We start from the raw sequence: 26386 nt of genomic DNA, 5'->3' as shown, positions 1-26386 counted from the left end.
TTCATTTGTTGAATGTGTTTATTTTCGCTAGGCATGGTAAATGGAGAGCCAAGGACTCCACAGGGCACTCAACCCCCCCCCCCCCCACACACACACACACCTTTGAAATTTCAGCACATTTTGCCTCTGTAGCCTCAGAAGGACTAGAAACTTGGATTCCTTTCTTTTTCAAAACACGTTTCTCAAAACCCTGGATTAGATGCCTCAAAATCACACTCTTGGGCCTTTGCTGTATTTCCATGGATGGCAGGAAGTGCTCTTCTGTGTCTGTTCTAACCAAAAGCGGACATGTATGAAAATTGGTTAGTGGGGTCCCAAATAATTAGGATTCCAGGACTAGATCCAGCATTAGAGCACCCCCCCCCCCAAGCCTTCATGCACAGAAATAGGACATGGGGAAGGGGGGGGGGCGTGTGCATTGTCCTGGGTGCCTTGGAGGAGAGGCAGAAGACAAATGGATGGATGAGAGCCTCGCTCCTTTCTCTGCAGGCCCGCTGTGCGTTTCCTGGGTCTTTCACTCCCCAATCGGAACCCTTCGAGACTTGCCATTGTGTTCATTGGACGTCACACCTTGTTGCCCTCTCCAGATTCTCCATGCATTTTTCATCCAGTGTTCATAGTTTTTCACTGGCCATAAGGGCCAGTCAAAGTGGGCTGGGCTTTGGCAGGAGCAAGCTAGAGCCCCAGTACAACATCCTCCGCGGGCCCGTTGTTGCCTGCCTGAGGGAGCCCTTCGCATTTCGGCTTGTCTCAAACTCTGCTGCTTTCAATTGATAACCAAGTGGGTAGTTTTTAGGGTCTGTAGGGTTTGGATATAAATTAGCAAATGTAAATGAGCAGCGGGCATCTCCCTGGGGGCGCTTCAGGTTGTTTTCGACTGCTTTGCTATCCCATCCTTCCAGTGAAGTTACTGCCAAGGAGACAAGACTGGTTTTCTGGGCTGTCACTCTCTAACCCTGGCGTAGCTCACTGTGCCTCCAACCCCAGTTTATCAAGCTGTATCGTTTTCCCCCTGCCAGCTGCTGCTCAGACAGAAGAGAAGGATCAATCCAAGCAAATATGGAACGGAGCTTAATGTTAAAGAATCGGTGCTGTGGTGTAATGGCTAAGTTTGTTGGCTCAGGATTTGGGAGTCTTTGCTTCAAATCCCAACTCTAATTCAAAGCCAGCTGGGCAGCCTTGGGTTAGGCATTTTCTCTCAGACTAACCTTCCTCACAGGGTCGTTGTAAGGATAAACCCCTCCTGAGGACCGCCCTGAGCCCTCCGGGGGAGGGCGATATATAAATTAAACATCTAATCTAATCTAAACATAGGCAATGAACATCTGTGTTTCTCTGTTATCCTGGAAATGCTTTTGAATAGTTCTAACGCAAAGCAGATTTCCTGGCCACTGTCAAATTCAGCAGAGATGGGCCTCAAACTGCTTCTGCAAAGATTTTAGTCATGGAACTTGGTGGGTGTGTGTGTGTGTGGGTGGGTGGGTGCGTGCGTGCGTGCGTGCGTGCGCGCACATATGTGATTGTTACGCTTTTGCCAAGGAATCCTGCAAGACTTGCCTTGCTCTACGACATCAGTTCCTTTGAGCAGATCTCAGAGATGCCGGGGCGAGAGAGCTAAGCTTGGCTTCAACTGTTTGCCTGAAGTTTTATTTATATAAGCCCCAATTCACGCACATCAATTGGCACTGAGGGCACTTTACAAAATACTGTAAAATGCAATTACCACACCAGCTGCAGACATATTATAATGTAATGAAATCACATAAAAATATTAATTCCTTTTTTAAAAGCAGAAAGGGACACCAAGAGGGAGCCAATGGCAGGTCCCCTAACATTTCTTTGCTTATTTGTTTATTTGTTTATTTAAGGTATTTGCATCTCACTTCCAGAAAGGAATATACTTGGTCAAAAAAAAACCCACTGCTTTTCTGGGGCTTGTTCAATGAAGAAAAGTTTAACAATGAACTTCATAGAACTCTTCGTCAGGCACTTGTCATGCCCATCCGGTGAAGGGTTTTGTGAGGCTCAAAAACTAGCATTATCAGATTGGTTCCACATGGTGCGTCCATGATACAGGTCGATTCTTACCTGTTACGGGGAGGCTCTACACGACATTGTGAAAAACCCAGTATTTTCTTCTTGAGTTAGATTCCCACCCCCCACCCCCCTTTCTTTTTCTAAATATATATCTAGTTTGCAGAAGCACAACTTTGTCACTGATGGGCAGTCCTTGGCTATTATTCCACAACACCCTGAGATGGCCGCTCTGGCGTGACTGCAGGGGAGTGCCCAGAGGCAGCCCCCTCACTTGCATCCCGGCTAATGGTCAGTTCCTTCCCATTCATTGGGTCTTCCTCCACCAGCTCCCAAGCTAGGCACCGACTGCTGCCACCCTTGCATTTGTTTGTTTGCATTGGCACCATAACGTCGTAATGAGTTGGCGCCTTAATGACATAGAATTGGTGCTGGTTGAGATATTATTTTATAATGTCTCAGAAAAAAGGCCATTATGGGACAGCGCTGGCTGGGGGGGATCCTGTCGGCACAAGAGAAGGGCCAGAGGTAGACATTCGCTGGGATCTCAAGAGAGAAGGGATAGAATTTGATACCCCTCCCCCCAACCACATTTTAATAGGCAGACCTAAAACGCTGTGAAAATGGATCAGTACCCAAAGTGGCGTGGATCCCCTGTTGTCATTCCAGATGCAACTAATGTCGCAACAGGGCTGCAGAGAACAGCCAGAGTGCGGAGTGGGCCTCGTACATCACTTTGAGCTGGTCCAGTGACCATTATCAATCTAATTCGCATCTCCTGCGCCTAATAATACGGCAGTCATCTGTCCCAGCTCTCCATCCCCGTGTGCGATCAGCGGTGAAGTAGGCACGATTCATAATTAGCCGCATGCTCATTTCGTTTCTAAACTGCCCTCCCAATTCAGCGAGAGTTTGGCAGGTTATAAAATAAATGAAACCGCCATTCATTAAATGAAATCACCCCGCAAATGCAGAAGCAAAGAGCGACAGCGACCAGCTGGTCCCGAAATGTTGCAGAGCTGACCTTAGGCGAATCTCGTTGGGTGGCTGGTTTCGTCGGGCCAGAGCCGTCACCTAGAAAACATTGCTGTGCTTTTCAAGTCTTACCAGCTTGTTCCCTGCAGAAAATTATGAGCAGGGCCTCTCGAACGAGCTGTCACAGAGAGCCTTCTGGCTAGACCAGGGGTCTGCAACCTGCGGCTCTCCAGATGTTCATGGACTACAAATCCCATCAGCCCTTCTGCAGGGACTGATGGGATTTGTAGTCCGTGAACATCTGGAGAGCCGCAGGTTGCAGACCCCTGGTTAGACCGTGCCAGCATCTTTGAGTCTTGGTCAGAGGGAACCCCCTGAAAGAAACAGAGAAGCCCACTACAGACCCTAATACTCTCCGGGCTATGGAGGACCCCTCGCTTCTTGAAAGGATTCTAGAACTACAGCTACGGAGGATGTTCTGCTCTGGACCCAGAGGCTTCAAGGTGCACCCTTTGCCCCGTGCTTGGGCTGTGCTCACGTGACAAAGACTTCCCACCCTCGACCACCCCTTGACCACAGTAACAAGCTGGAGTCTTTCTTTAGCCGCAGAGTGTTTGTTGAACAGCACCGTGGTTGATTCCACGCAGGGCCATGAATACGCTCCCCTGCCATGGCAACAACAGCCAGTGGGGCAGGAACGACATCCATGCGATCTGCTCCCACTCGGCTCACTGCTGCCACCCCCACCCCCACGGCTGCTCCTCCTTTCTCTCCCTTTGTGCCTGCACAAAAGCAGAGGCATCAGGGTGACTGCATCTGGTCTTCCCACCGCCAGAGCCCCAGAAAGCTCTCCTTCCCTCTCGCTTTCCCAGCCGAGCCAGACTGTGGTGGTACGGCACAGCTTGGCAGGGAATGCAGAAAAGCCCTTCAGAGGGCTTAGCGGATGGGAATGGTGCGTAGCAGCAAGCTGCCCTGCACCATTTGGAAAGCAGAGGTCAGGTCTACCCCCGCCCCCTGGATGACGGCAACAGGCAAAGGATCCACACAGGCACGCCACTGCAGCTACGGTGAAGAACCCTTTGTGACCCCGATCAGAGTAGGTTTATTTTTTATGTGGTTTGAAAGCCTCAGGAATGCCACAAGTCATACTTAGAAGGGACACATCATTGCATGGACATTCTCTTTGAATGCAGGAGTTTTCAGCTTTCCTTTTAGAGATAAATCTGCCTATGGAAGCAGCCGGAGTCTTCCTTCCCTGCTGTATAAGATACGCTTCTGGCTTAAGTGCTTCTTGAATTGGGGCCACTGTTAACGTGCCAGAAAGGGTGGAGTTGCCAGCTTTCCTACCCAAAATCCTCTTTGTTGCAGTCTGGACGTGAGTGATCCCTGGCTGTTGGGTCAAACCAGTGTGGTGTAGTGATTGAGGTGTCAATTAGGACCAGGGAAATCCAGGTCCAGCTCCCCACTCATGCCGGGAAGGATTGCTGGGTGACCCTGGGCCAGTCACACACTCTCAGCCCTGACCCTGTTTACTACTTGGATGGGAGTCCTCCAAGGAATGCCGGGGTCATAGTCAGGGACGGAGTGAGGGGGAAGTGCGCTCACTGTGTGTGCGCACACTGTGCGCCCCTCCAAGCCCCCGAAACACCCCATCCTGACCCTGGAACACCTCGCTCCCAGAACGCTCCCAGAACGCCTCCGCAAGGAAGGCGCCCGGTGCGTCCGTCCCTGTTCCCCCCCCCCCCCCCGCTCCCTTGGCGCTACGCTTCTGGTCATGGTGCAGAGGCAGGGAGTGGCAAACCATCTCCCAATACCCTACAGCATTGGCCATGCCAGCAGGGGCTGATGGGAATTGTAGTCCATGAACATCTGAAGTTCCAGAGTTGGACATCCCTGCCCTACAGGGTCACCATAAGTCAGCTGTGACTTGACAGCAAACGCAAATTCTGGTGGGCCTTAGTCATCGCAATGGCGATTCTGCTGCTGGGACGATGCTAGATTGCCTCGTCCGGCCAGCATTTCCCCTGTCTTGCTTGCTCAGCTCTGGACTCCCGTGTTTTTATTCTGCCTTGCCTCCAACGGGTCTTAAAGAAGATGCCCATCAGTCCCGGCAAGTTAAAACAATTCAACAGTAGAATTTTTAATTACCATTAACTAAGCACCCCGTTTGCCATTTAACTGGACCAGAAGGCCACCAATGCAGCTGCAAGAGTTTTAGGCCTTGCAAACATCTGTTCATTGGACTGCTCTGTCAGAGACACCAACTTTGTGTTTCCTCTGTCCAACGACGGTGCCCTCCTTCACTCTTCAAGAAGACCTTTCCTTAGTGATGGGGCCACAGCTGTGAAAAGCTGACATCTCATGTATCTGTAAGGCAGGACAGCAGTTTGGTTCAAGGGGAGCCATTGGCGCACAGGGTCAGCTGCCCTAAACCAGCCATGCTCACTTCGCGTCTTGATAGTGGAAGTTGTTTGTTTTGAATTGTCGAAGGCTTTCATGCCTGGAATCAACTGGTTGTTGTGGGTTTTAGGGGCTGTGTGGCTGTGGTCTAGTGGTTTTTGCTCCTAATGTTTCACCCGCATTCATGCCTGGCATCTTCAGAGACATGTCTGTGACAGACCCCTGCCCAGAAAACCCACAAAACCCGGTTGTTTGTTTTAATTTATTTTATTTAAAGTCTGCCTTTCTCGCTGCGACTGAAGGCAGATTGCAAAATTGGAAAAACCATGCAACAGTGTAAACAGTGCAGCAATTGGATGGCAAAATGTAGAAATCAATGCAGTACAAACAACATAACCCACACAGTCAACGGTGCAATAAACTACAACTCTTATTCCCTTTATGAAAGTGTTTATTTAAAGTTTTCATTTAAAACTTTTTTTAAAACTCTTTCCCTCCGTTGCAGCCACAGGGCATCTTTATTAAGCCCTTTGAAAATATTTGGTGTGGTTTTCCGCCCAATATCTCTGTGAGGAGACTGCAGGTTCCCTAGTGACTCCACATTGGAGGAGGGATTTGAACCCAGCGCTTTCAGAACTTGCAGCCATTGGACCACACCATATTTCAGGGTTTCTTCTCACACTGGAAAGACACAAGCCAGAAACAAAAATGTATGTTTGGCGTCCCTGAATCCTAGAAGGGAATGTGGCATGCTCTTCTTTCTCCCCACACTGGATTCTTGATTTGTACATGCCACAGATTCCAAGGTGGCTGTAGGAGTCTTCTGTGCTCCAGCCATGGTCTTTCTCTCCGGGCCTGGTTGCTGCAGTTTATGCCTTCTGTAGGGACCCACAAAAGTCAGGGAGGGGGCTGGTTACGGATGCTTCCCCACAACCACAGAATCCATAGGGGAGGGGAAAAAATAACAACCCCCCCCCCCTTTAAAAAGTCAGGTTTTCCTTCTTCTGATGGTGCAGATGATGTTGCTTGGAAGGAAAAAAACGCTGACAAAGTCCTCTTCGGGTTGCCACGGCAACTGTGGCAGTAATTAGGCCGGCCTGGTTTCGCATCCCTGGAAAGGGGAGGGGAAAACAGGGAAGAGACAGGTGGTGTGAAGATATGAGAGGAATTGGAGGGGGGGGGGGAGATTTGACTGATGCCACACATAATTGAAATCATCCCCTTGTATTTTGCATTAATTCATCTGGAATAACCACCCCTGCCTGGTTCAGTTCTCCTGAGCACTAATTTGGATTTGCGCTCAGAAGCACGGTTTTCCCTATAAGCTTTCGTTGGAGTAGCCGGGGAAGAAGACGAGTCGGATTTATACCCCCCCCCCCTTTTCTTTCCTGTAAGGAGACTCAAAGGGACTGACAAACTCCTTTCTCTTCCCCCCCTCACAACAAACACCCTATGAGGTGGGTGGGGCTGAGAGAGCTCAGAAGAACTGACTAACCCAAGGTCACCCAGCTGGTGTGTGTTGAAGTGCACAGGCTAATCTGAATTCCCCAGATAAGCCTCCACAGCTCAGGCAGCAGAGCAGGGAATCAAACCCGGTTCCTTTAAAGTACACCTGCTCTTAACCACCAACGTCACTGCTGCTCCTTGAGCTGGGGAAGGGGGTGGGCGGGATCCACCGTGTTCTCACATTCCAAATGTGCTTAAACAGCGTGTTAAATGGTAGTGAGTCGCATAGCTGGAGTATTTGGAGGCAGTATGGCCACTGTATGCGTGCAGGATAGTAGTGTGATTCCCAGCAGGCTAGTTTGCCAGGGCGCGGCTCCAAAGGCAGCCGTGGAAGAGGCTCACCCAATTATTGGGGGACCTGACCTTGCAGCTCGTCAACCATCCCTCTCTCCTCAAGGGCCTTTGCAGCAAAAGCACTTGGCTTCCCAAGGGCCCTTTGCAACACTCCAGTCCGTTCCTGCCATTCCCCTTGGCCACTCGACCCCTCCGTTGGGGGGGGCGGGCGGTACAGCCTGGCTTCCCGTGGACATCCTTCGCAGCAGCACACAGCTCATTGCAAATCATTGCCTGCCAAGCCTGAGCACAGGAGGGAATCTGGGCAACCAGCCACGTTTCGTGGGACGGGCTGTTATGGTGCGGAGCCATTCGAGAATGCCTGGGGTGTGACATTTATTGCGGCAGCAATGATTTGAACTCCCGATTGCCGGATTTTGTCGTTTTCAAGGGGACTGTTTCGGTACCTTTTCAGTGCGAGGGATTCAGGCTGGGAAAGGGAAACTCCTGCGGGGACAAGATGGAAGCAGAATGTATTTCTAGTATCTTTCAGCATTGGAAAGGGGGAAGGATCAAGTACGTCTGTGAGCATGTGCAGAGTGAAGGATCAAGTACGTCTGTGAGCATGTGCAGAGTGCATTTTCATCAGTGACACCACAGTTATACTTGGAATCGTGGGCGGCCTCTGGGAAAGCTTCAGCCCCTATCTTAAGAGAAGACGACACAGACTGACAGGCTGGAAACCTGGGCCTGAATCTCTAGAAGAGAGACTCTCTAAAAAAGAGATGAGCTATAAATGACCTTTAGCCCTTAAAGCCGAGATCCAGCAGCCATAAGGTTGCCAACTTTGGGTTGGGGAATTCCTGGAGATTTGGGGTAGACCCTGTGTAAGGTGGGGTTTTGAAGAGAGCAGAGTATAATACCACAGAGTCCACCCTGCAAACGTGGCCATTTTCTCCAGAAGAACTGATGTCTGTCATCTGGAGGTCAGCTGGAATTTCTAGGGATGATCAGGCTCCACCGGGAGGTTGGCAGCATTAGGCAGGCACCTCTACTGGGAAGGCACTGCGCCCGTGCTCATAGGTATCGCCTTCCTTGCACCTTCCAGAGCTAAGCCCTGACATTGGCAGAATAGGACCAGAGCGGAATTTCAGGTGAGCTGTGGCTCGGCTGAAGCCCAGGGCAAGAGAACACCAATGTGTGCGTAGGAAGGCGAAGGGCGGTGATGCGCATCGAGAGGCTGCTAAAACGAGTCATGCCGGAGAGGGGGTTGAAGAAGGCAAAGAGCTGCTTGCCATGCCTGCCCAGGAGGAGAGCCTGCGAAGGTGTTCAGCGCTAAGCGGGGTGGATCTTGGCTGCTTTCCTGCGTCTGTGCTAGAGCAGAAGCGGCGAGGCAGGGGGCTGCCTCCTGCCTCGTCAGCCTTGTCTCCCAGAACTCTGCTCGTTTCAGGGCTCCTGCCCAGAGCCCCTGCTGTACTGCCGGGTCTCCCGTGGATTGATTCCGCGCCCTGGCTGTTGCCGGGTCCAGGCCTTTGTTATGCTAATTCCAACACGCTGGGGTTGATATGTGCCGTGCAGGTTCCAGAATACTGATGACGCAGGGAGGGGAGGGACTTCTCCCTGGGCCCCCTCCTCACCTTTTGCTGGCAGCTCTCTGGCTTTAGGGTTGCCCGGGGATTGGAGCTCTCCTAGAGTGACAGGTGATCTCCAGACAGCAGAGATCTCTTCCCCTGGAGAAAATGGCAGCTTTAGAGAATGGACTGTATGGTGTACCATAGATTGTGGGTGAGATCTCTTCCTAGAGTTCCCCCTCTACAAGTCTCCAGAAGTTTCCCAGGCTGGAGTTGACAACATTATTATTCTCGATGCTTCATGATCGGATTTGCCTTAAGGATGGTAGGCATTGGGTCAGGCCATTTTAAAATTGCAACAACCCTGTGAGGTGGATTAGGCTTCGGGAGAGCTGTTAGGCTAGAGGTGGCTAACCTATGGTGCCCCAGATGTTCATGGACTACAATTCCCATCAGCCCCTGCAGCAGGGGGTAATGGGAATTGTAGTCCATGAACATCTGGAGCACCATAGGTTGGCCACCCCTCTGTTAAGCCATTGTTGTTTGCTGAACCTCATAAGTGGAGATGGAATCTGAACGTGTTCCAAGTTTATCTCACTGTTGAGGGCCTCACCCCAACTTCTTTGCTGTCTTGTAAATCTAGAAGAATATTTCATATTCCAAATATTCTGCATCAGGAAATGTCCGGGAGACAGCTTAAAAAGCCATAGAGTTTGAAGAGGCCGCAAGGGCCATTGAGTCCAACCCCCTGCCATGCAGGAACACACAATCAAAGCACTCCCGACAGATGGCCACCCAGCCTCTGTTTAAAAACCTTTTCTGAGGTATTCCACTATTGAACAGCCCTGACCATTACCATACCATCACAGAGTATTACTCTATGAATCCTGCACTGCCCTTAATACAGCTCCCAAGTGAGAGAAAAGGTGTGTTTCTTTACTACCAGACTGTCTTGTGGCCTTCGATTACCCAGACTGGTCTGGCTTCTGAGTGGAGAGAGGGGTAATCACAGCATGTGGCATACTTCAGTATCCAGAGCATACATTAAAACATAGGTCTCCTAGCAGCAGCCCTGTAAGATAGGTCAGCATTAGCCTCTCCCTCTCCATTGCAACTGGGAGATGAGACTTGAGCCAGTGCCTTAAGGTTCATTCTGTTTATCCAGTATGTTTTGGTTGGACTAGGAGTGGAGGGCGTAGATACAGGTCTGTCTGGCGTGCAACTGGCTTGCGGTGGGAGGCAGTCACATTCTCCTAGCCTGAGCTATGTTGCTTTAAGGGTTCTTGTGAGGATACAAATGGGGGAAAGGAGAACGATAGGTGCTCTTCTTAGCTATAACTTACACTTCAAGAGCCCAGATCACTCATTTTACCTGTAGCTGATACCCAACAGGGCTGGCACTTCCTTGAAAAGCCAAAACAGATAGTACTGCAGGATTCATGTGAATACCTGCAGGCCGCCACCATGACATTGGGGGAGAGCTGCAAGGTCCTTTCCCTTCTCCCCATTTGCTCCCCTAACTCTCATATCCCAGTTGCTTTTCCCCATGCCAAAAGCAAAGATGCATGGCTCTTCCCCAGTTTGGACTTGGAAAAAAATCACACCGAGGGAAGGGATTGAGCAGCACTTTCCCCTTCCCTGGCTCTTACGCAGTCTCCAGTTCTGCTTTTCAGCAGAAAGGAAAAGAAAATTAATTTGGAAAGACTGGTTAAGCCTGCCTTCTGTCTCCTAGCTCGGCCCTCCAGGAGGCAGGACTGAGAAAGATCTTTATGTGCCTGAGAGACCAGCAGCTGGAATGCATCATCCTTGTCTAATACTATAAGGCCATTTTGTAGGTTCATATGGCCATTATCTGTTCTTGAGTGGAATGCTAAAAGAGAGGGGGCTGTAGGGATCTGTTCTCCTTGCATCAATAAACCTCCCTTTATTAGACTTGTACCCCACCCTTCCCCGTGGGGCTGAGAGGAGCAACAACAGTTAAAACCACAATAAAATAATAAACAATGTTAAAACAGCTTTAAAACCCCCGATCAGATGGCGACTAACAATTTCAGACATTGTAAGTCGCTCCCTCTCCCCCTCCCAGGAGGCCAGAAAAGATGTAAGGAGATGTTAACTGCCCGGCCATCGGGGAAAGCCTGGCGGAATAGCTCCGTTTTACAGGCCTTGTGGAAACTACTCAGGTCCCGCAGGACCCTGATCTCAGACGGAAGCATATTCCACCAGGTAGGGGCCAGGACCAAAAAGGCAGTTGGCTCTGTAACTCTCCCGTTCTGACCTGGCTGCGGTGATCCATGCAACGGCCACCTCCAGGTTAGATTACTGTAACTCTCTCTACGCTGGCCTGCCCTCGACTCTAATCCGGAAATTGGAACTCGTCCAACATGCAGCTGCGAGGCTTCTAGTAGGGGCCTCGAGTAGGGACCATATAAGACCTGTCCTTTTCCACCTTCACTGGCTGCCCATCGAGTCAAAAAGGTCCTGGCCCTAGTCGATGCCAGCCAGATGGTTGTGGGGCAAGGGATTACCAGAAAACTCCCCTCCAAAGAGCGGAGGGGCTTACTAGGGCAGTATGGGGAAAGGCGGTCCCTAAGGTATGTGGGTTCAAGATGGCTCAAAGCCTTAAAGGTTGAAACCTTGAAAGTAACCCAGTACTCGATGGGCAGCCAGGGGGTCCAAAGTTATGGACTCCCAAAGTGGGTGCTTCCATTTCCCATTGTTTCCAGTGGGAGCTAATAGAAGATGGGGGCTACACCTTTGAGGTTCCATAACTTTGGACCCCCTGAACCAAACTTCACCAAACCTTGGAGGTATCATCAGGATAGTCTCTTACTGATACCACCCATGTTTTGTGAAGTTTGGTCCAGGGGGTCCAAAGCTATGGACTCCCAAAAGGGTGCCCCATCCCCCATTGTTTTCAATGGGAGCTAATAGAAGATGGGGCTACACCTTTGAGGGTCCATAACTTTGGACCCCCTGAACCAAACCTCACCAAACCTGGGTGGTATCATTAGGAGAGTCTCCTAAAGATACTCTGAAAGTTTGGTGCTGCTAGGCTAACAATTGCACAGTAGGCACCCCCCCAATTTCCCCCAGATTCTCATTTTAAATCCACCCCCTTTGGCATGGATTAAAGGGAGAATCTGAGGTCCCCAGTTTAAACATTGCAAGTGATGTTGTTTCAGGGTGGGGGAGAATCCATCCCAAAACAGCATCACTTTCAATGTTGTTTTAACTGGGAACCCCAGATTCTCCCTTTAGGGTGGATTTAAAAGGAGAATTTGGGCTCTCTAGTTAAAACATTATTGAAAGTGATGCTGTTTGGGGGTGGATTCCAGCATCACAGTGGCTGCCGGGGGGGTGGGGGGTTGTCAGATTTTGCACCGGGCTCCATTTTCCCTAGCTATGCCTCTGCCCAGAGGGGAGGGCAGAAGGGGCTGCCGGCTGGGAACCCAGCTGGTGGGAGGGCAGGGGAGGGTGGGGCAGGGGAGTCTGCCATCCCTGGCCTCAGAGAGCTGCCTTTATAAGCAGTGAGGCCAGGGGCGGGGCTAGGGAGGCATGGCCACACCCTCAGGGGTGGGTGGGGGCCTGGCCACACCCCCTGAAACCCCCCCCCCCATAAAAATCTATATCTACGTCCCTGCCAGGAGATATTATTTATTTTCATGCTGTGAAAAGCAGTATCTGTTCATTTCTTTGGCGGCGGAAAGTGTTGTCAGCTGACTCACGGCAATCCTGAAGGGTTTTGAAGATGAGAGAGGCACAGTGATGGTTTGCAATTGCCTGCCTCTGCACAGCAACCCTGAACTCCCTCAGTGGTCTCCCATTCAAGTATCAACCAGGGCTGACCCTGCTCGGCTGTGCGAGAGGGGAGGAGATCAGGCTAGCCTGCGCTATCCAGATCAGGTTGTTCATTTAATTAAGCCTCTGTTATAGGGACATTTTTCACTGGCTCTGTTGACAACCCTATTTGCGGGGCCTCCCCCTCTCTGTCTGTGGCATACTGGCCTGACTTGCATAGGAACCAGGGGATGAGTCCTGCCTTGGGAAAGAGGACTTGGAGAGATGGATTCTGATGCTGTGGTTAACGAGAAACTCCAAACCCAACAGTACAGAACTTCTTTTTCTCTTTTGTCTGACCAACAAATCATCAAACGGTGAGCAAGCCTTGGAATTCCAGAGAAGTTTTCATCAGGCTGGATGTTGGAAGGAAGGAAGGAAGGAAGGAAGGAAGGAAGGAAGGAAGGAAGGAAGGAAGGAAGGAAGGAAGGAAGGAAGGAAGGAAGGAAGGAAGGAAGGAAGGAAGGAAGGAGTTTGTTTGTTTGTTTGTTTGTTTGTTTGTTTGTTTGTTTGTTTGTTTGTTTGTTTGTTTGTTTGTTTGTTTTGGGGCACGATAAAGTCCCTAGTGTCTAGTTTGAGTTGTCCACCATGACCCAAACAAAAAATGGTCTGCCCACCACTTGAGGGTTGGGGAGGAGAGCAGTATAGACTTTACAGCCTGATTAAGTCAAAAGCTTTACAGCCTGATGAAGGATTCTGTGTAACTCAAAAGCTTGCTTATTGTTTTATACTGTGTTGGCTAAAAAGGTGTTTAAAAAAGAAAACTGTGGCCCAACACAGTCATCTGCAGCCTTAACTATTATGAGATGAACAGGGAGCTTGTAGGGGGAAACTAATGGCCAGAATCCTTAGATGTGTATTTTGTCTCTACATATCTGAGAGAGGAAAGAATATGTTCATTGCCACGCTGCTGATGGGACTAGGCTGTTGTGGTGGAAGCAGCTGAGATACCAGTGGCCGGATGATCTTTTCCCTTCTGCTAACTAGATCTCTGTTTCTGCCCTCCTAGAACACGGATGACCTCTTGGTGGCTTCGGCCGAGTGCCCCAGTGACGACGAAGACCTGGAGGAGTGTGAACCGAGCACGGGTGGGTCTTTTTCCGTCCTCCCGCCCCCTGGGGCACACCTACAGTCAGGTGGGGAGGGGAGGGCATTTTCCCTAGCACGCAAATGCATACTCTCATATTTCCCTCACAACATGGGGATTGATACTGAGAGCCCTATACACCTGGCAGCAGCATAACTGGGTGGCATGCAACACCCCCCCCCCCCAATTAACAAGGGCTCCCATAGGTGCTCGCAAACCTATTTTCAGAGGTGGGTGTATTTTTCATGCACTTCTGTGTTTGCCTTGGGCAAACGCTCACATTCCAGTGCGGAGTCAGCCCCTTGAGAATTTTGCTGCTTTCAGGCGAGCAAGTTTCTAGACCTCATAGAGGCAAAGATAACCTTGAAAGCAACGTACACCCAGGGAAGGGGAAAGGGCACTGGCTGCTGGGGGAGAGGAGATTCTCAAGACTCTTCACTACAGAACGAGAATGTGACTTTATTTAAAAACGTTTCTCTGCCGTCTCTCCTGTGCTCGAGGCAACTTACAGCAACATATAAAACAATAAAAAGGAACACTAAAACATGCAAAACCTCACGGCATAAAAATAGAGCAGAAGCCACTTCCAGCCCAACCCCAACAGATTCCTGAAAGTATTTGTACACGTGCAGGTTTTATAGCTTCCCCTCCTGCCAGCCACCAGATTAGTTCCCTTGTACACTTCTTCCTATGGAAGGCATTTCTACCCTTGGGGAAAATATAGAAAAGAAATCCCTAAGCACAGTTGCAGAGTTTGCCTTTATTTGGTGCAAAGTCAGAGGTGCCATCATCTTGCCTCCGCAAATGCGGAAGGGTTTCAATGTACTTCTGATACGCACACAGACCTAGACAGTTTGGCAGGCACGTGAACCCCAGACAGGTATGTCCTTGGCATGCCTCCCACCCAGATCCAGAATTACGCCAGCAAAGAGACAAGGCCAGTGTATTGTCAAAGACTATCATGGCCTTAGCAGACCACGTGCTCAGGAGCAGCAGCAGCAGCAGAAGGCCATTGCTTTCACATCCTGCATGTGAGCTCCCAAAGGCACCTGGTGGGCCACTGCGAGTAGCAGAGTGCTGGAGTAGATGGACTCTGGTCTGATCCAGCAGGCTCGTTCTTATGTTCATGACCGGAATCAACTGGCTGTTGAGGATTTCTTGGGCTGTGTGGCTGTGATCTGGTAGTTTTTGCATCTAATATTTCACCCATGTTTATGGCTGGCATAAATGCCACTAGCACAAAAAAAAGGGTGGTTACATCGTGGGCCTGCCTTCCAGCTTTCCTGGCCACTGCAAAGCTTGGCATGGCAAGCAGCAATTGGCTTGTGTTGTTGGAGCAAGCACTTAGCGGCAGATTCCACCCTTTCCACTTGTCCCAAAGCCTCAATTAACCACTAGCCTGAAGCAGCTTTCTTCCAGGCTTCTGTTTCAGCAGGCCCACCTGTCACCAGGATCTGGACACCTAGATGTTCCAAATACCTGCACCAAGGGACCACTGATAAACCCACCTTGTGGCCTCTGCAATTGTGTGGGGAGCTGATTGCCTGCAGCAACAAGCTCCGCAGCCCAGTCCTGTAGGAGAAGGGAATGTTGGTGTGCTCCCCAGAAATGAATGGCAGGGGCAGTTTTAACTTAGGAGGGTGTGAATGCCCCAATTCTGTGAGATTCCAGGGAAAGAACCATTGATGCCCTCGGAATGTAACCTGCTGAGAATTTCTGCTTTCAGTTGATAAAGTATGTTTCTAGTCATTGTGTGTGTGTGTATGCGCGCGTGCGTTGGTATGTGTGCGTGTGTGTGACTTATGGCAACCTCCGCAAGAGGCTTTCAAGGCAAGCGAGAAAAATAAGTGGTTTGCTATTGCCTTCCTCTATAGAGCCTTCCTTGGTGGTCTCTCTTCCCGGCACTGATCCTGCTTAGCTTCCAAGATCTGATGAGGTGGGGCTGTGCCTTGCCTTTTTGCCTCCCTCTAGTCCAGGGGTAGGGAACCTGCGGCTCTCCAGATGTTCAGGAACTACAATTCCCATCAGCCCCTGTCAGCATGGCCAATTGGCCATGCTGGCAGGGGCTGATGGGAATTGTAGTTCCTGAACATCTGGAGAGCCGCAGGTTCCCTACCCCTGCTCTAGTCCTTATGGTTGCAAAGATTTACAGCTTGCTGAGGTTTGATAAGCCAGAGAAGAACTAAAATAAAGGTTGGGCGTTAGGCGTCTGTGCTTTGCAGGGCTTCCTGTCCCTTGCTGTGTCTAGTACAACCAAAATGCGGGGGGGGGGGGGGGGTAATGCAGAATAAGGTATTCAGACAATTCAGATTTTCTGGCTGGAAATGGACTGAACGCAGACCTGTATGGGCCTCACTGCATGTTATTGGTGACCGTATAGTGATTAAAGTTCCCACCTAGTAGACAAACAGCTCATGCGTACCTACCACCCCGTGAGTACAGACTCCTGGCCCACGTTTGCACATGAGTGTGAGGCTTTAGCCAAGCATTAGTCCTTGCAGATTTCCTGGGTGCATCCCCACAGTCCCTGAAGACGCAGAGGTTCTGCCTTAAGCTCACTCCAGCATGAATCTATGAAGCTGCCTTATGAAGCTGAGTCAGACTATTGGTCTGTCAAAGTCAACCGTGCCTCCTCGCATTGGCAGTGGCTCTCTCAAGGTCTTTCATGTCGGCTGCTACCTGAACCCTTTAACGGAAGATGCACAGGACTGAACCTGGGGCCTTCTGTGTGCTAAGCAGGTGATTTACCCCGGATCCTCTGGAAGAAAGGAAACTTCCCTCTGTTTTAGGTCATCCCAGGGCTGGCATCCTACCAGTTCACCAAAAGGGCTTACTGTTAGGAGTGCCTTGTGAGGTCTGTGCTCAGGATTCTGTTCCCAGATGTATAGGGGCACAGTTCAGAGTGGGGCAGGGGTGTGTGGGGAGAAGATTAAATCTCTCTCTCACACACACACAAACACACGTATGTACTAGTTGGGGAAACATGTATGTACTGATGGTCGCACTTAGACTTTTCCAGTGCGGCAAATGGTGGCTAACCAGCGCCATTTTAGGTCAGGAGAACAGCCCCAAGAGGTGGTGGCAGCAGTCGCTAGATCATCTTCTCCCCACATCTGTGTCTAAATCCAGGTCCTCACCTGTCTGGCCACTGAGTTGCCAGGATGGAACTCACAGGGAGCATCTGGTCAAAAGTCCTCCTGGCAGAACAGGGAAGGATGTGAGAAACAGGCTGTTAGCATTCCCTCCCCCACCCCCCTCCAGTTTACACTTTTGCCATGTAGGGGCTGTTTCCTAAGATCCCTTGCCACTTGCTGTGGGCTTGAGCTGAGCAGTGCTCAGCCCCGGAACCCGTTCACCCATCCAGTGTTCATCCCTGGCACATGGAGGCCATAACAAATGACTGAGCACCTTTCCCTCTCCCCTGAAGTGACCATGATCCACTCCCATATTTCTTGGACTCCAGGAAATGGCTTCCATGCATGCTGGAGCCTGAGCACTTCAAGGCAAATTCCATCCCACAAGTGCCTTTGCGTGAATCGTGAGCCTACTTTATCTGGGTCATGTCAACCCACTGAATGTGGACCTGGATCTTTCTTTTCCAAATGCATGTTCCCAAATTTATAAGGGAAGTAGGGCTCGGAAGCAGGGAGATACAGAGCAGGGAGGATCCAGGTCTGAGGACGAAATAGAACCATCTCTTTGCATAAAAGCCGGCGTTTGAAATTCCATCTGTGGTGTGACCGAGAAACGGAGCGCGTGATGGGCTGTGCAGATCAGAGGCAGCCTGAGTCACCATCGGCAAGAAACACACTCCTGTGGTGAAGAGGAAAGGAGGCGCTGCTGCTGTGAAAGCTAAACCTGGCTTTCGCTCCTGACGGCAGGCGGCCCAAGTCCTCGATGGCAGGGAAACTGCAGGGTAGCTTAAGGCCCACCCACTGCCACAATCCCAAGCACATGCACACAATCCCTTCCTCTGCACATATCTCACCTGCCCAAGAGGCAGCCATTTTGCTGGCTGATAACATGCAAGGATTCCACTTAAACCACATGTTTGGTTGCCACTGTGTGCTTAAACCACGTGGAATGCTGTCAGCCTGCAGAAGAAGAGTTTGGATTCATACCACGCCTTTCTCTTCCGTAAGGAGACTCAAAGGGGCTTACAAACTCCTTCCCCTTCCTCTCCCACAACAGACACCTTGTGAGGTAGGTGAGGTTGAGACAGTACTGAGAGATCTTATGTTCTTAACTGTGACTGGCCCAAGGTCACCCTGCAGGCTTCATGTGGAGGAGCAGGGAAACAAATCCAGTTCACCAGATTCGAGTCCACTTCTCATTTGGAGAAGTGGGGAATCAAACCTGGTTCTCCAGATTAGAGTCTACCGCTCTTAACCACTGTACTCTCATGAGGAGCTAACTTCTCATGAGGAAGAGTCCAGACATCTCTGTTACATGAACAGGAAGGGATTTTTTTTTTGTCTAACTCAAACACATTGTTCCCTGTATGGGGGAGTGATACAGTCTAGAAAGCTTGTTTTGAGACCAAGATGGCAAAGCGATTAGCATGTTGGACTAGGATATGAGAGACCCCAGTTCTAATTCCCACTCTGCCAGGAAAGATTGCTGAGAGACCTTGGCCAGTCATTCCAAACTTACCGTACAGGTTGTTATGAGAGTAATATGGAGAAGAGGGGAATGATGTAAATTGCTTTTTTGGTCCCCATTGGAGAGATCGGTGGATTATACATTTTTTAAATATTTAAAGACCATGCAGATGATATAGCTCAACTCTCCAGTTGTACGCGGCCGTTTTCTGCATTGTGGTCCTCATCTGCACAGTGTTCAGAGATCAGGGCGGGGGGCTGGACCCCATATGGCCTTTTGCCCCTCTTGACTTCTTGGATCCTTGCTGTTTTTTGCAGCCCACCCCGCTGGCCCCAGCTCTCGTTCCTTTCCTGCATTCTCCTCCTGCAACCCTCGCCAAAATATTCCACATGCATTGAAAACCCAGAAATAGTCAAGATAATTAGAATGCAGCCAGCAGTTAAACAAATGGGCATAATCTGTATAATGAGCCCTGAACACAGGATTCAAGCGTCTTCATGGAGAGGGGTTGTAGCTCAGCGGTTGGGAACATATTTTGATTGCTACTTCAACCATCCCTTCCCACACACAAGACTCCCAAGGTTGAGAGAAGGCACTCTTTTACCTGAATTCAAACCTTTCTGCCCACCTGATAGGGCAGACTTTACCTAACGCCTGGCATAGAGTGTGCCTACACACCGTGGAAGAGTTTCGCAGCATGGCGTTTGAAGTGCCTGCCCTCGATTCTTTTTCTAGCCATCTTGTCCCAGGTGCGCTCAGCCTAGGCAGCTGGTTCAGACAGCTGTACAAGCACACCTGTCGTTCCCCTTCCACCTCCTCTGGATCATGTCAGGTCGTCTCCTCCATAACTTTGGAAGGCCTGTTCTGCCATCCATCCCTGCAGTGTCCTCTCTCAGTTGAGCAGCTATGGCACAGGTGGCACACACTCTTGCTGGTGCCAGCTCCAAAGAACAGGTGGCAGAAACACATGCCAAGTCTGACTTCCTCCCGCACTCTTCATCCATAGAAGAAGAAGAAGAGTTTGGATTTATACCCCACCTTTCTCTCCCGTAAGGAGACTCAAGGTGGCTTACAAGCTCCTTTCCCTTCCCCTCCCCACAACAGACACCTTGTGAGGCAGGTGGGGCTGAGAGAGTTCTGAGAGAACTGTGACTAGCCCAAGTTCACCCAGCAGGAATGTAGGAGTGCAGAAACATATCTGGTTCACCAGGTAAGCCTCTGCCACTCAGGTGGAGGAGTGAGGAATCAAACCCCATACTCCAGATTAGAATCCGCCTGCTCTTAACCACTATACCACGCTGTCTGTCATAACCGTGGCTAGTAACATTTAGTCCAGGCTTGGTCTCTGAGGCAATTTTCATGGTCAAAACTCAGGACCCGACAAAATCATGCGTAGAATATGTTTACCACCTCTGTAATCAACCACAGATGCCTAGAAGTGGAGCAAAGAACAGAAAGAGGGCTTTCAAGCTGGCTAGTGTCCTGGTTCAGAGGGTCCATTCTCTGCTCTTAAGTCCATCCCAAGCTAGAAGAGAAAGGAGGGCTGGTTGCGAACACTGAATGTTGTGGGATGGGGTTCCTTCTTGCACACTCAGAGGTAGCTGTGTATTCCAGGTTCTGGGGCTGAGCCCTGGTCAGAAGAAGGTTAGCTTTGCAGTCTCTCAAGATTTGATCCATAGTTCTTCTATGCACACATGTGCAGGAGACACGCACATGTGTGCACATGTGTGCAGGAGACACTCCACCTGTGTGCACATGTGCGTGCACACAGGTGGAGCAGGGTCTGTCTTTAAAATGGGTTGTTTCTGGCCAGTTTTTGCAATGTCCTGGTATGGATCAGCTTAAAATAGCCACAGTGCTCCCCCCCCCACACACACACACTCACACACACACAGACATGCAGCTGTGTGCTCTGGCTCTCCAAAGGTGCCTTCCTTGTCTTTGTCCAGCCTGCCTTTCAGTGCCTGCATCTGAGAAGCCCGCTTTGTTCGGGAACTTGACACAGCCTTGCCTGACTCCCTCTGCTCTTCTGCTCCTTCCGTCGCCTTGCCTGCTATCTGTTTTATGCCTGCAGCCATATCAGTTCTGGCTGTGATCTCGTCAGATCTTAGCACTTTGTGGCTACGGAGATTAGCAAGAGGGAGGGAGGGGGGGGAAATGCCTCCAATCGGAAGCTGCCATTGCCACCAGCTAAGTAGGGGCTGCCCAAGTCACAGATCAAGACAGGAGATAGATGGAGAGAATAAACAACCCAGCAGCAGCAGGGAACTGGGAGAGTGAGGGGGTGAGATTCTTCCCCACCCCAAACCCAAGACCAACTGGTGCTGTGTGCTGGGGCAAGAGGACAGCAGGAAAAGGATGGCTCATCTCCTCGGCAACCACAAGGAACACCTGTGGCCAGTTTGGGAAGAGCTTCAGAATAAGCACTAGGCAGGATGCATAGCCAGGGCAACCTTGCTAGGTAGATTAAGTAGAGAGATTGTGAGCAAGGATTTGAACCCAGCTCTCTCCAGCCAAAGGTGGGAGTACCAACCAGTACTATCACAGTGGGTCTCCACTCTGGTTCCCAACAGCCCTCACCAGTGTTGGCACCCAGCAGGAAGCAATGGCCGATTATTCACAAGGTGTCTGGTGCGCGATGGAGGCGAATGTTCATTGCGGCAAGATTTCCTGAAGCCCCACTTTCACTTTCCATTCTCTCTGCAGCAAGCGAGACCACTTCTAGCGCAACCTTTCATTTGCTTCGGGGCCAGAGCGGACAGATTTGCCAGTGAGCATGGCTTTGCCCTGGACCTCTTCCCTCCACCCACAGCCAGAACAACCTAGCTCCACCCTTCCCACTCCTTCCCACTGCTGTCTATGCCTTCCCCCTCACTCACCCTTCCATGTTGCCAGCTCCTTCCTGCTTCTCGAAATGCTTATATCGAGATATCAAGATATAAAGAGAGTTTTCCCCAGGAACAGTACAAGCAGGTTCTCTCTCTCTCTCTTTTATTTATTTATTTATCAAATTTTTAAACCGTCCACCCCCGAAGGGCTCTGGGCAGTGTACATCAAGCCAGAAACAGTATTACATACAATAGGCCAAAACAACAATACACAGAATAAAATAAAACAATTTGCAAAATTCATAAAACTAGCAGCATCAATACATTATAACAAGATTATAAAAGTGTGTGGCGCCCAAACCCAAGGCTGGGCAGGGGTAGCAGTGTAGATTAGATGTTATATTGGACGTGCCGATGATGGAATGGCACGCAACACAGGGGCATTCCAGAGGGGGAATCCGCGGCCGGCCTCACCAAAAGCCCGGTGGAACAAAACCGTTTTACAGGCCCTGTGGAATTCACCAAGGTCCCGCAGGGCCCGCACATCTGATGGAAGGGTGTTCCACCAGGCAGGGGCCAGGGCTGTAAAAGCCCTGGCCCAGGTAGAGGCCAGTCGCATCATGGAGGGCCCAGGGACCACCAGTAAATTGGCCTCTGCCGACTGCAGAGGCCTACCTGGGACATATGGGATGAGACGGTCACGAAGGTATGAGGGTCCCAAGCCATTAGGACCCTCTTTTTGGCTCCATCCCACATCCACCGCTCTACTTCCGCCCTCCCCAATGACTGGGAGGGTCTTAAAAAACTTTATTTCAAACACACCTTTATTTTAAAAGAAGCGTCTCCCTTCTGCGATAGCAGTGGCAGGAAGTGTATGTTTTTGTGTGTATGGGGAGGGGAGGGGGTGGGGGAGAGAATATCAGCTCTGCACATGGTCCCCTTCTTCATCAGTGTGCAGTCCAGGGAATTGCTTTGCCTCTTTCGTTTAGAGGGGAGATTAGTTTTGGAAAGAGCTACAATATCGATAATAACAGTAATTAAAAGGCTTTTAGAAAGCCGGCAGTCTTGAGACTAGTGGGTATGATGAGATCTGTGCCTTTAAGAACAACTTGATGGGCAGAGTTAAGATAACCAGGAAAAACAGGCTGGGAGACTTCACTGCAGAAAAACTAAGTGGCAGAAGCGAGTTGCTCCTCGCGTGTAAACAGAGAAATGCGAGGAGACCCCACTGTAAACACAGTGGGAAGCCCCAAAGTAAGCATTCCATGTATGGGCCAGTCTCTGCTTTCTAAATTGCTTCTCAAAGCAAAGCCACTTGGGGGGAAAACCCCAACAAAACATTTCGTTTTTTCAGCAACTTCCAGGGTTTGTCACAAGAAAGCCACGACAGATTGGGAAGGCTGCTGAGAGGACTCTTCATTAGACATCCCAATCCACTTCTTGGGATTTCTGATTTCTTGCATGGAGCCAGGACTATGCAAGTGGACCATTTTAAGCTAGTTGCTGGGCACCCTATAGACACATGTTCAAACCAGGCCAGCTGCACAATTCCAAACCCCATGCTTATCTGTGCAACTCTTCTTGCTTCTTGCAGCTCATAAGATTCCAACCCAGAATGTTTAATGCAACACATGCTTAGGGCTCTTTTCTGCATATTTAAAGCTAATGCACAATCCCACAATGCACAGGCAAAAGCAAAGATTATCTTAACACACACACCGTTACTTCCTTCTATCACCTGGAATGTGCAGGAATCTTACTCCTATCTACAGAATAAGCCTACTGAGAATGGAAAGGGAAAGGCTGTCCCTGGTCTGGTCTGATACCCAACAGCACCCACAGTTGCCCAGAGGCCCCTTCCGCATATGGAGAATAATGCACTTTCAATCCACTTTCACAATTGCTTCCAAGGGTTGTTTTTTCTATTCCACACAGTGAAATCCAGCTGCAAAGTGGATTGAAAGTGCATTATTCTGCATGTGCAGAAGGGTCCAGACAGTGTCCAAGAAAGCTGCGCTCAAAGGAGCAAACCTGAGCTTCTTCCCCTTTCTGTGTTCCCTCCGGAATGGGGGACACCAGGTGCTTTCGGGTTGCCTCAGTTGCTTACAAGAACCCACAGTCTTTTCCTGCATCTCCCATCCGCTCCTATCAACATCTCTTCTGTGGTCTCCTCTGTTCAGCTGGGGTCACTTTCCATTTCCGTCACATCTCCTTTTATTCAAACTATCTCTGAGCTGTGACTCTTCTGTCAGGAAAACCCCCACGATTAAGGTGCAAAGGCCATCTGGGTGGATTCTCATGCTCAGAGGAAGTTCTTCTGCCACTTGTGTACATCTGAAGTGGTGGTGTGCACACCTGGAAGTCCCCCATGTCTGCAAAAAGCACTACCTCATCCATATCTGTGCCCAGAAAACAGTGTTTGTTGGCTTCTCTTTTAAACCTTCCCTGATATCAGGGGCCTGCCATGCTAGCTCATTTTGCCTGAGAATCAATGTGGCTGTAAAGCTTCATCCTACCCAGAGCTTTGTGATCTGAGCTACAAGTGAAGGCCCGAACAAACCCCCTGCAATTGATTGCTCTTCCCTGCTTGGTTCCAGCCACCCGTGGTGCTCCGGTCTGGCTTGTTGGTTGGTCTCCCTGGCAGATTCTTTGGTCTTTGTGCAGCAGCAGTTCTCCTCCCGCTCAGCTGCAAGAGCCCCCTCTGCCTGCCACGGCCTGTGTGCATCGCATCTGCAGCTCCGCTCTGCTGTTCCACGCCGTCCTCTGCAGCAGCCAAGCACGCCTCTGCAGGGCCTTCTGCGTGTGCCTGCCTGGAGAGGCTTGGTGTGTCTGCAATAGAGGTTCCTAAAACCATGAAGAGAGTCAAGAGGAATGATTGCCTCCCTCTTCAAACAGGGGAGATGTTGGGGTCATCCTATGCATTAGGGTTTGGGCAGTCTTCCTGCACTGCATGATTAATGGGAGCACATGCTTTGCATGCAGACGGCCTCAGGTTCAGTCCTGCTCTGGAAAGACCTTGGGCTGTGGAGCACTTCCGCTCCCCAGCACGCTTTCCCCGTTTCTCAGTGCCAGAGACCTTGAGACGCTGCTTCCAGGGCTGCGGGAGTCAGGCCAGGCCCATCTGCAAGCCTCCCTTAAGGATCCTTAAGGGGAAGAAACGCAGCTATTCCTTTTGTGCTGTCCCCCTCTCATGATCTAGGATTATCAGGGAATGCTTGCGTTCAGGTCATGAGAGCGCAGTGGGATGGAGGGAGTCAGGACAGGAGCAAATGGAGAGGGTGGTCTGCAAGCGCCAGTGAAAAGCTACTGCGGGTAAAAAGACAAGGTCATTTCCAGGATGTTGGCTGCCTGTCCCCTGGCTTCTGCAATCCCACGTGTTTTCAAGCTTCTCTTTGAACTCGGAAGGACTGAGTGCTGTTTGTTTTGCTATGAAAAGTGCAAGCCCTGATTCTTTGTGTGCTGGATTCTCCCCCAGGAACTGCATTCTGCCTTTGTCCTTTCGGCAAGGCCCTGCCTGTAATGCACCCAGTTTCCGAATCGGGTAACCTCATCAGCATAAAAACACATTCGCCCCTTTCACACGTTTTGATCGGAAAAGCCCCGCTCTGTTTTAAATTGCCCAATTCCTGTTCTGTGAAGAGCTTATCCGTAGTTAGATAGCTCAGGTAGATGGCATGTTCCTGTCCAAGCATGAGGCTGACCGTGCCGAGTCTGAGCGTGAGCAGGCAAACTCTGCCCGTCCTCCAGCTGAGCCCCCAGAGCTCCCCCCAGATCATCACACTGCCACCCACAGGACGATTCCTTTGCCCAAATCTCCAGCTCTCTTGTCAGCTTTTGAGAACGTGGTCCTGCCCCGCTTGTCTCCCACAAACAACTTGTGTGGGTTGTGACTGCAGAAGCCATTGCAAATAATTCCCCTGCATTCCCTCCCCAGCGGGCCACTGCATATGGGCGTCCCACCCACCTTTGCATATCAAAGATAATATTTGTGTCCCCTTTTACTGGCTCTAGAGACCAGATTCTCTCTCTCTCTTTCAGAGGGCTTGCTCCTGTTCACCGCTCACAGAGGCAGAGTGCTTATGGGGCCGTGTCCCCAGGCACATGCCAGCTGGTCACATGGGGGCAGAGAGTTGCCCCCCACACCTCTCCCCTAGGCCCTGCCCCACCAGGCTGCTCCTTCGGCCGACAGAGCCCCATCCGACTTACTTGGCTGGGCCACCACTGGGTGCCTGCTCCCTGGCGGTGGCCCAGCCAGGTAAATGGGGCGGGGGGATGCCTGGAGCAGGTTTTGCCCCGGGCGCTATTCCCCACCCCACCCCCACTTCCACACCTCTGAGCTCTCAAATAGGTAAAGAAGTTGAAGGATGCTGTGAGATGAGTGATCATACAAGCAATCTCACAAATAGACATCCCAAAGTGGGAGAAGGGAATGGGGCTTCAGGGCAGGAAGAAGAAGAGGTGACTACAGGCCAATGCCTCCTCTGGGAGCAGCAGGCCAGTCACTCTGAAATTACCACGGCTTGTTTCAAATGTCTGACAGACTAGACAAAAATATAACGGTAAGCTCTTGCTGCCTTGGTTTGCATCTCTGGCATGCGGGGAAGGGAAAGGAAGTGTAACTCTTCGAACTCCACTCAGTTTTGTTATTTCAAGTTGGACAGCCTGCTTTATTATAAGCACACTAAAGGAAAAAAATTGTGTGTTTTCAAGTGACGTGACTTTTGTCCCAAAAATGTTAATAAAGCAGGGAGCCCAGGTTCAAATGCAATGAAGTGGAAGTTGAAGGGTTAAACACCCTTCCCCTTCCCTGCATGGCCCTGTGGCAAAATGAGGCTGCACAAGTCAGCAGTTGGAATTTTATGGATAGAACCTGTGCAGTTAATCTCTGTCAGAGCCTGTAAAGTACTATATCTCTCTAGAGTTCTTTGGCACAAGATGGCAGGGAGCACCAGGAACGAAGCAGAATTCCAGCTGAGGTCTGCTTTCTGTGATCTTGCAAACTCATTTGAAGATAAAATACCTTCCTACATGTCACCAGTTCTGTAGATCTTTTCAGGCCAAGATGGAAAAATGGGAGTCTTGGTTAATTGGTCAACCCACTCCAAGAATCAAAGTGCAACCTTTTGCAACCACTTGACTGGGGGACAGAGTACTGAATATATAATCTAAAGGACCTTAATACTGAATTGCTGCCAGTACCAACCACCTGGCAGGGGTAATTTTTAGGTTATTCAACCTTAAATGTAGCCCTTTTAAGCGAAACCCAGTTC

The 26386-nt window shown here is 50.3% G+C and overlaps 1 protein-coding gene across 1 annotated transcript in view; it reads left to right on the top strand.

Annotated features, from left to right (window-relative positions):
- Positions 1–26386, top strand: part of NRXN2 (neurexin 2) — a 444661-nt gene that overhangs the window by 404753 nt on the left and 13522 nt on the right. The window contains 1 exon segment of the mRNA XM_048514356.1: positions 13609–13687. Within this exon segment, the coding sequence (XP_048370313.1) occupies positions 13609–13687 (79 nt within the window).

This window comes from Sphaerodactylus townsendi, linkage group LG01 (assembly GCF_021028975.2).
Source record: "Sphaerodactylus townsendi isolate TG3544 linkage group LG01, MPM_Stown_v2.3, whole genome shotgun sequence".
NCBI lineage: Eukaryota > Metazoa > Chordata > Lepidosauria > Squamata > Sphaerodactylidae > Sphaerodactylus > Sphaerodactylus townsendi.
The sequence above is the reverse complement of the archived record's forward strand: the minus strand, read 5'-3'. Positions and strand labels throughout refer to the sequence as shown.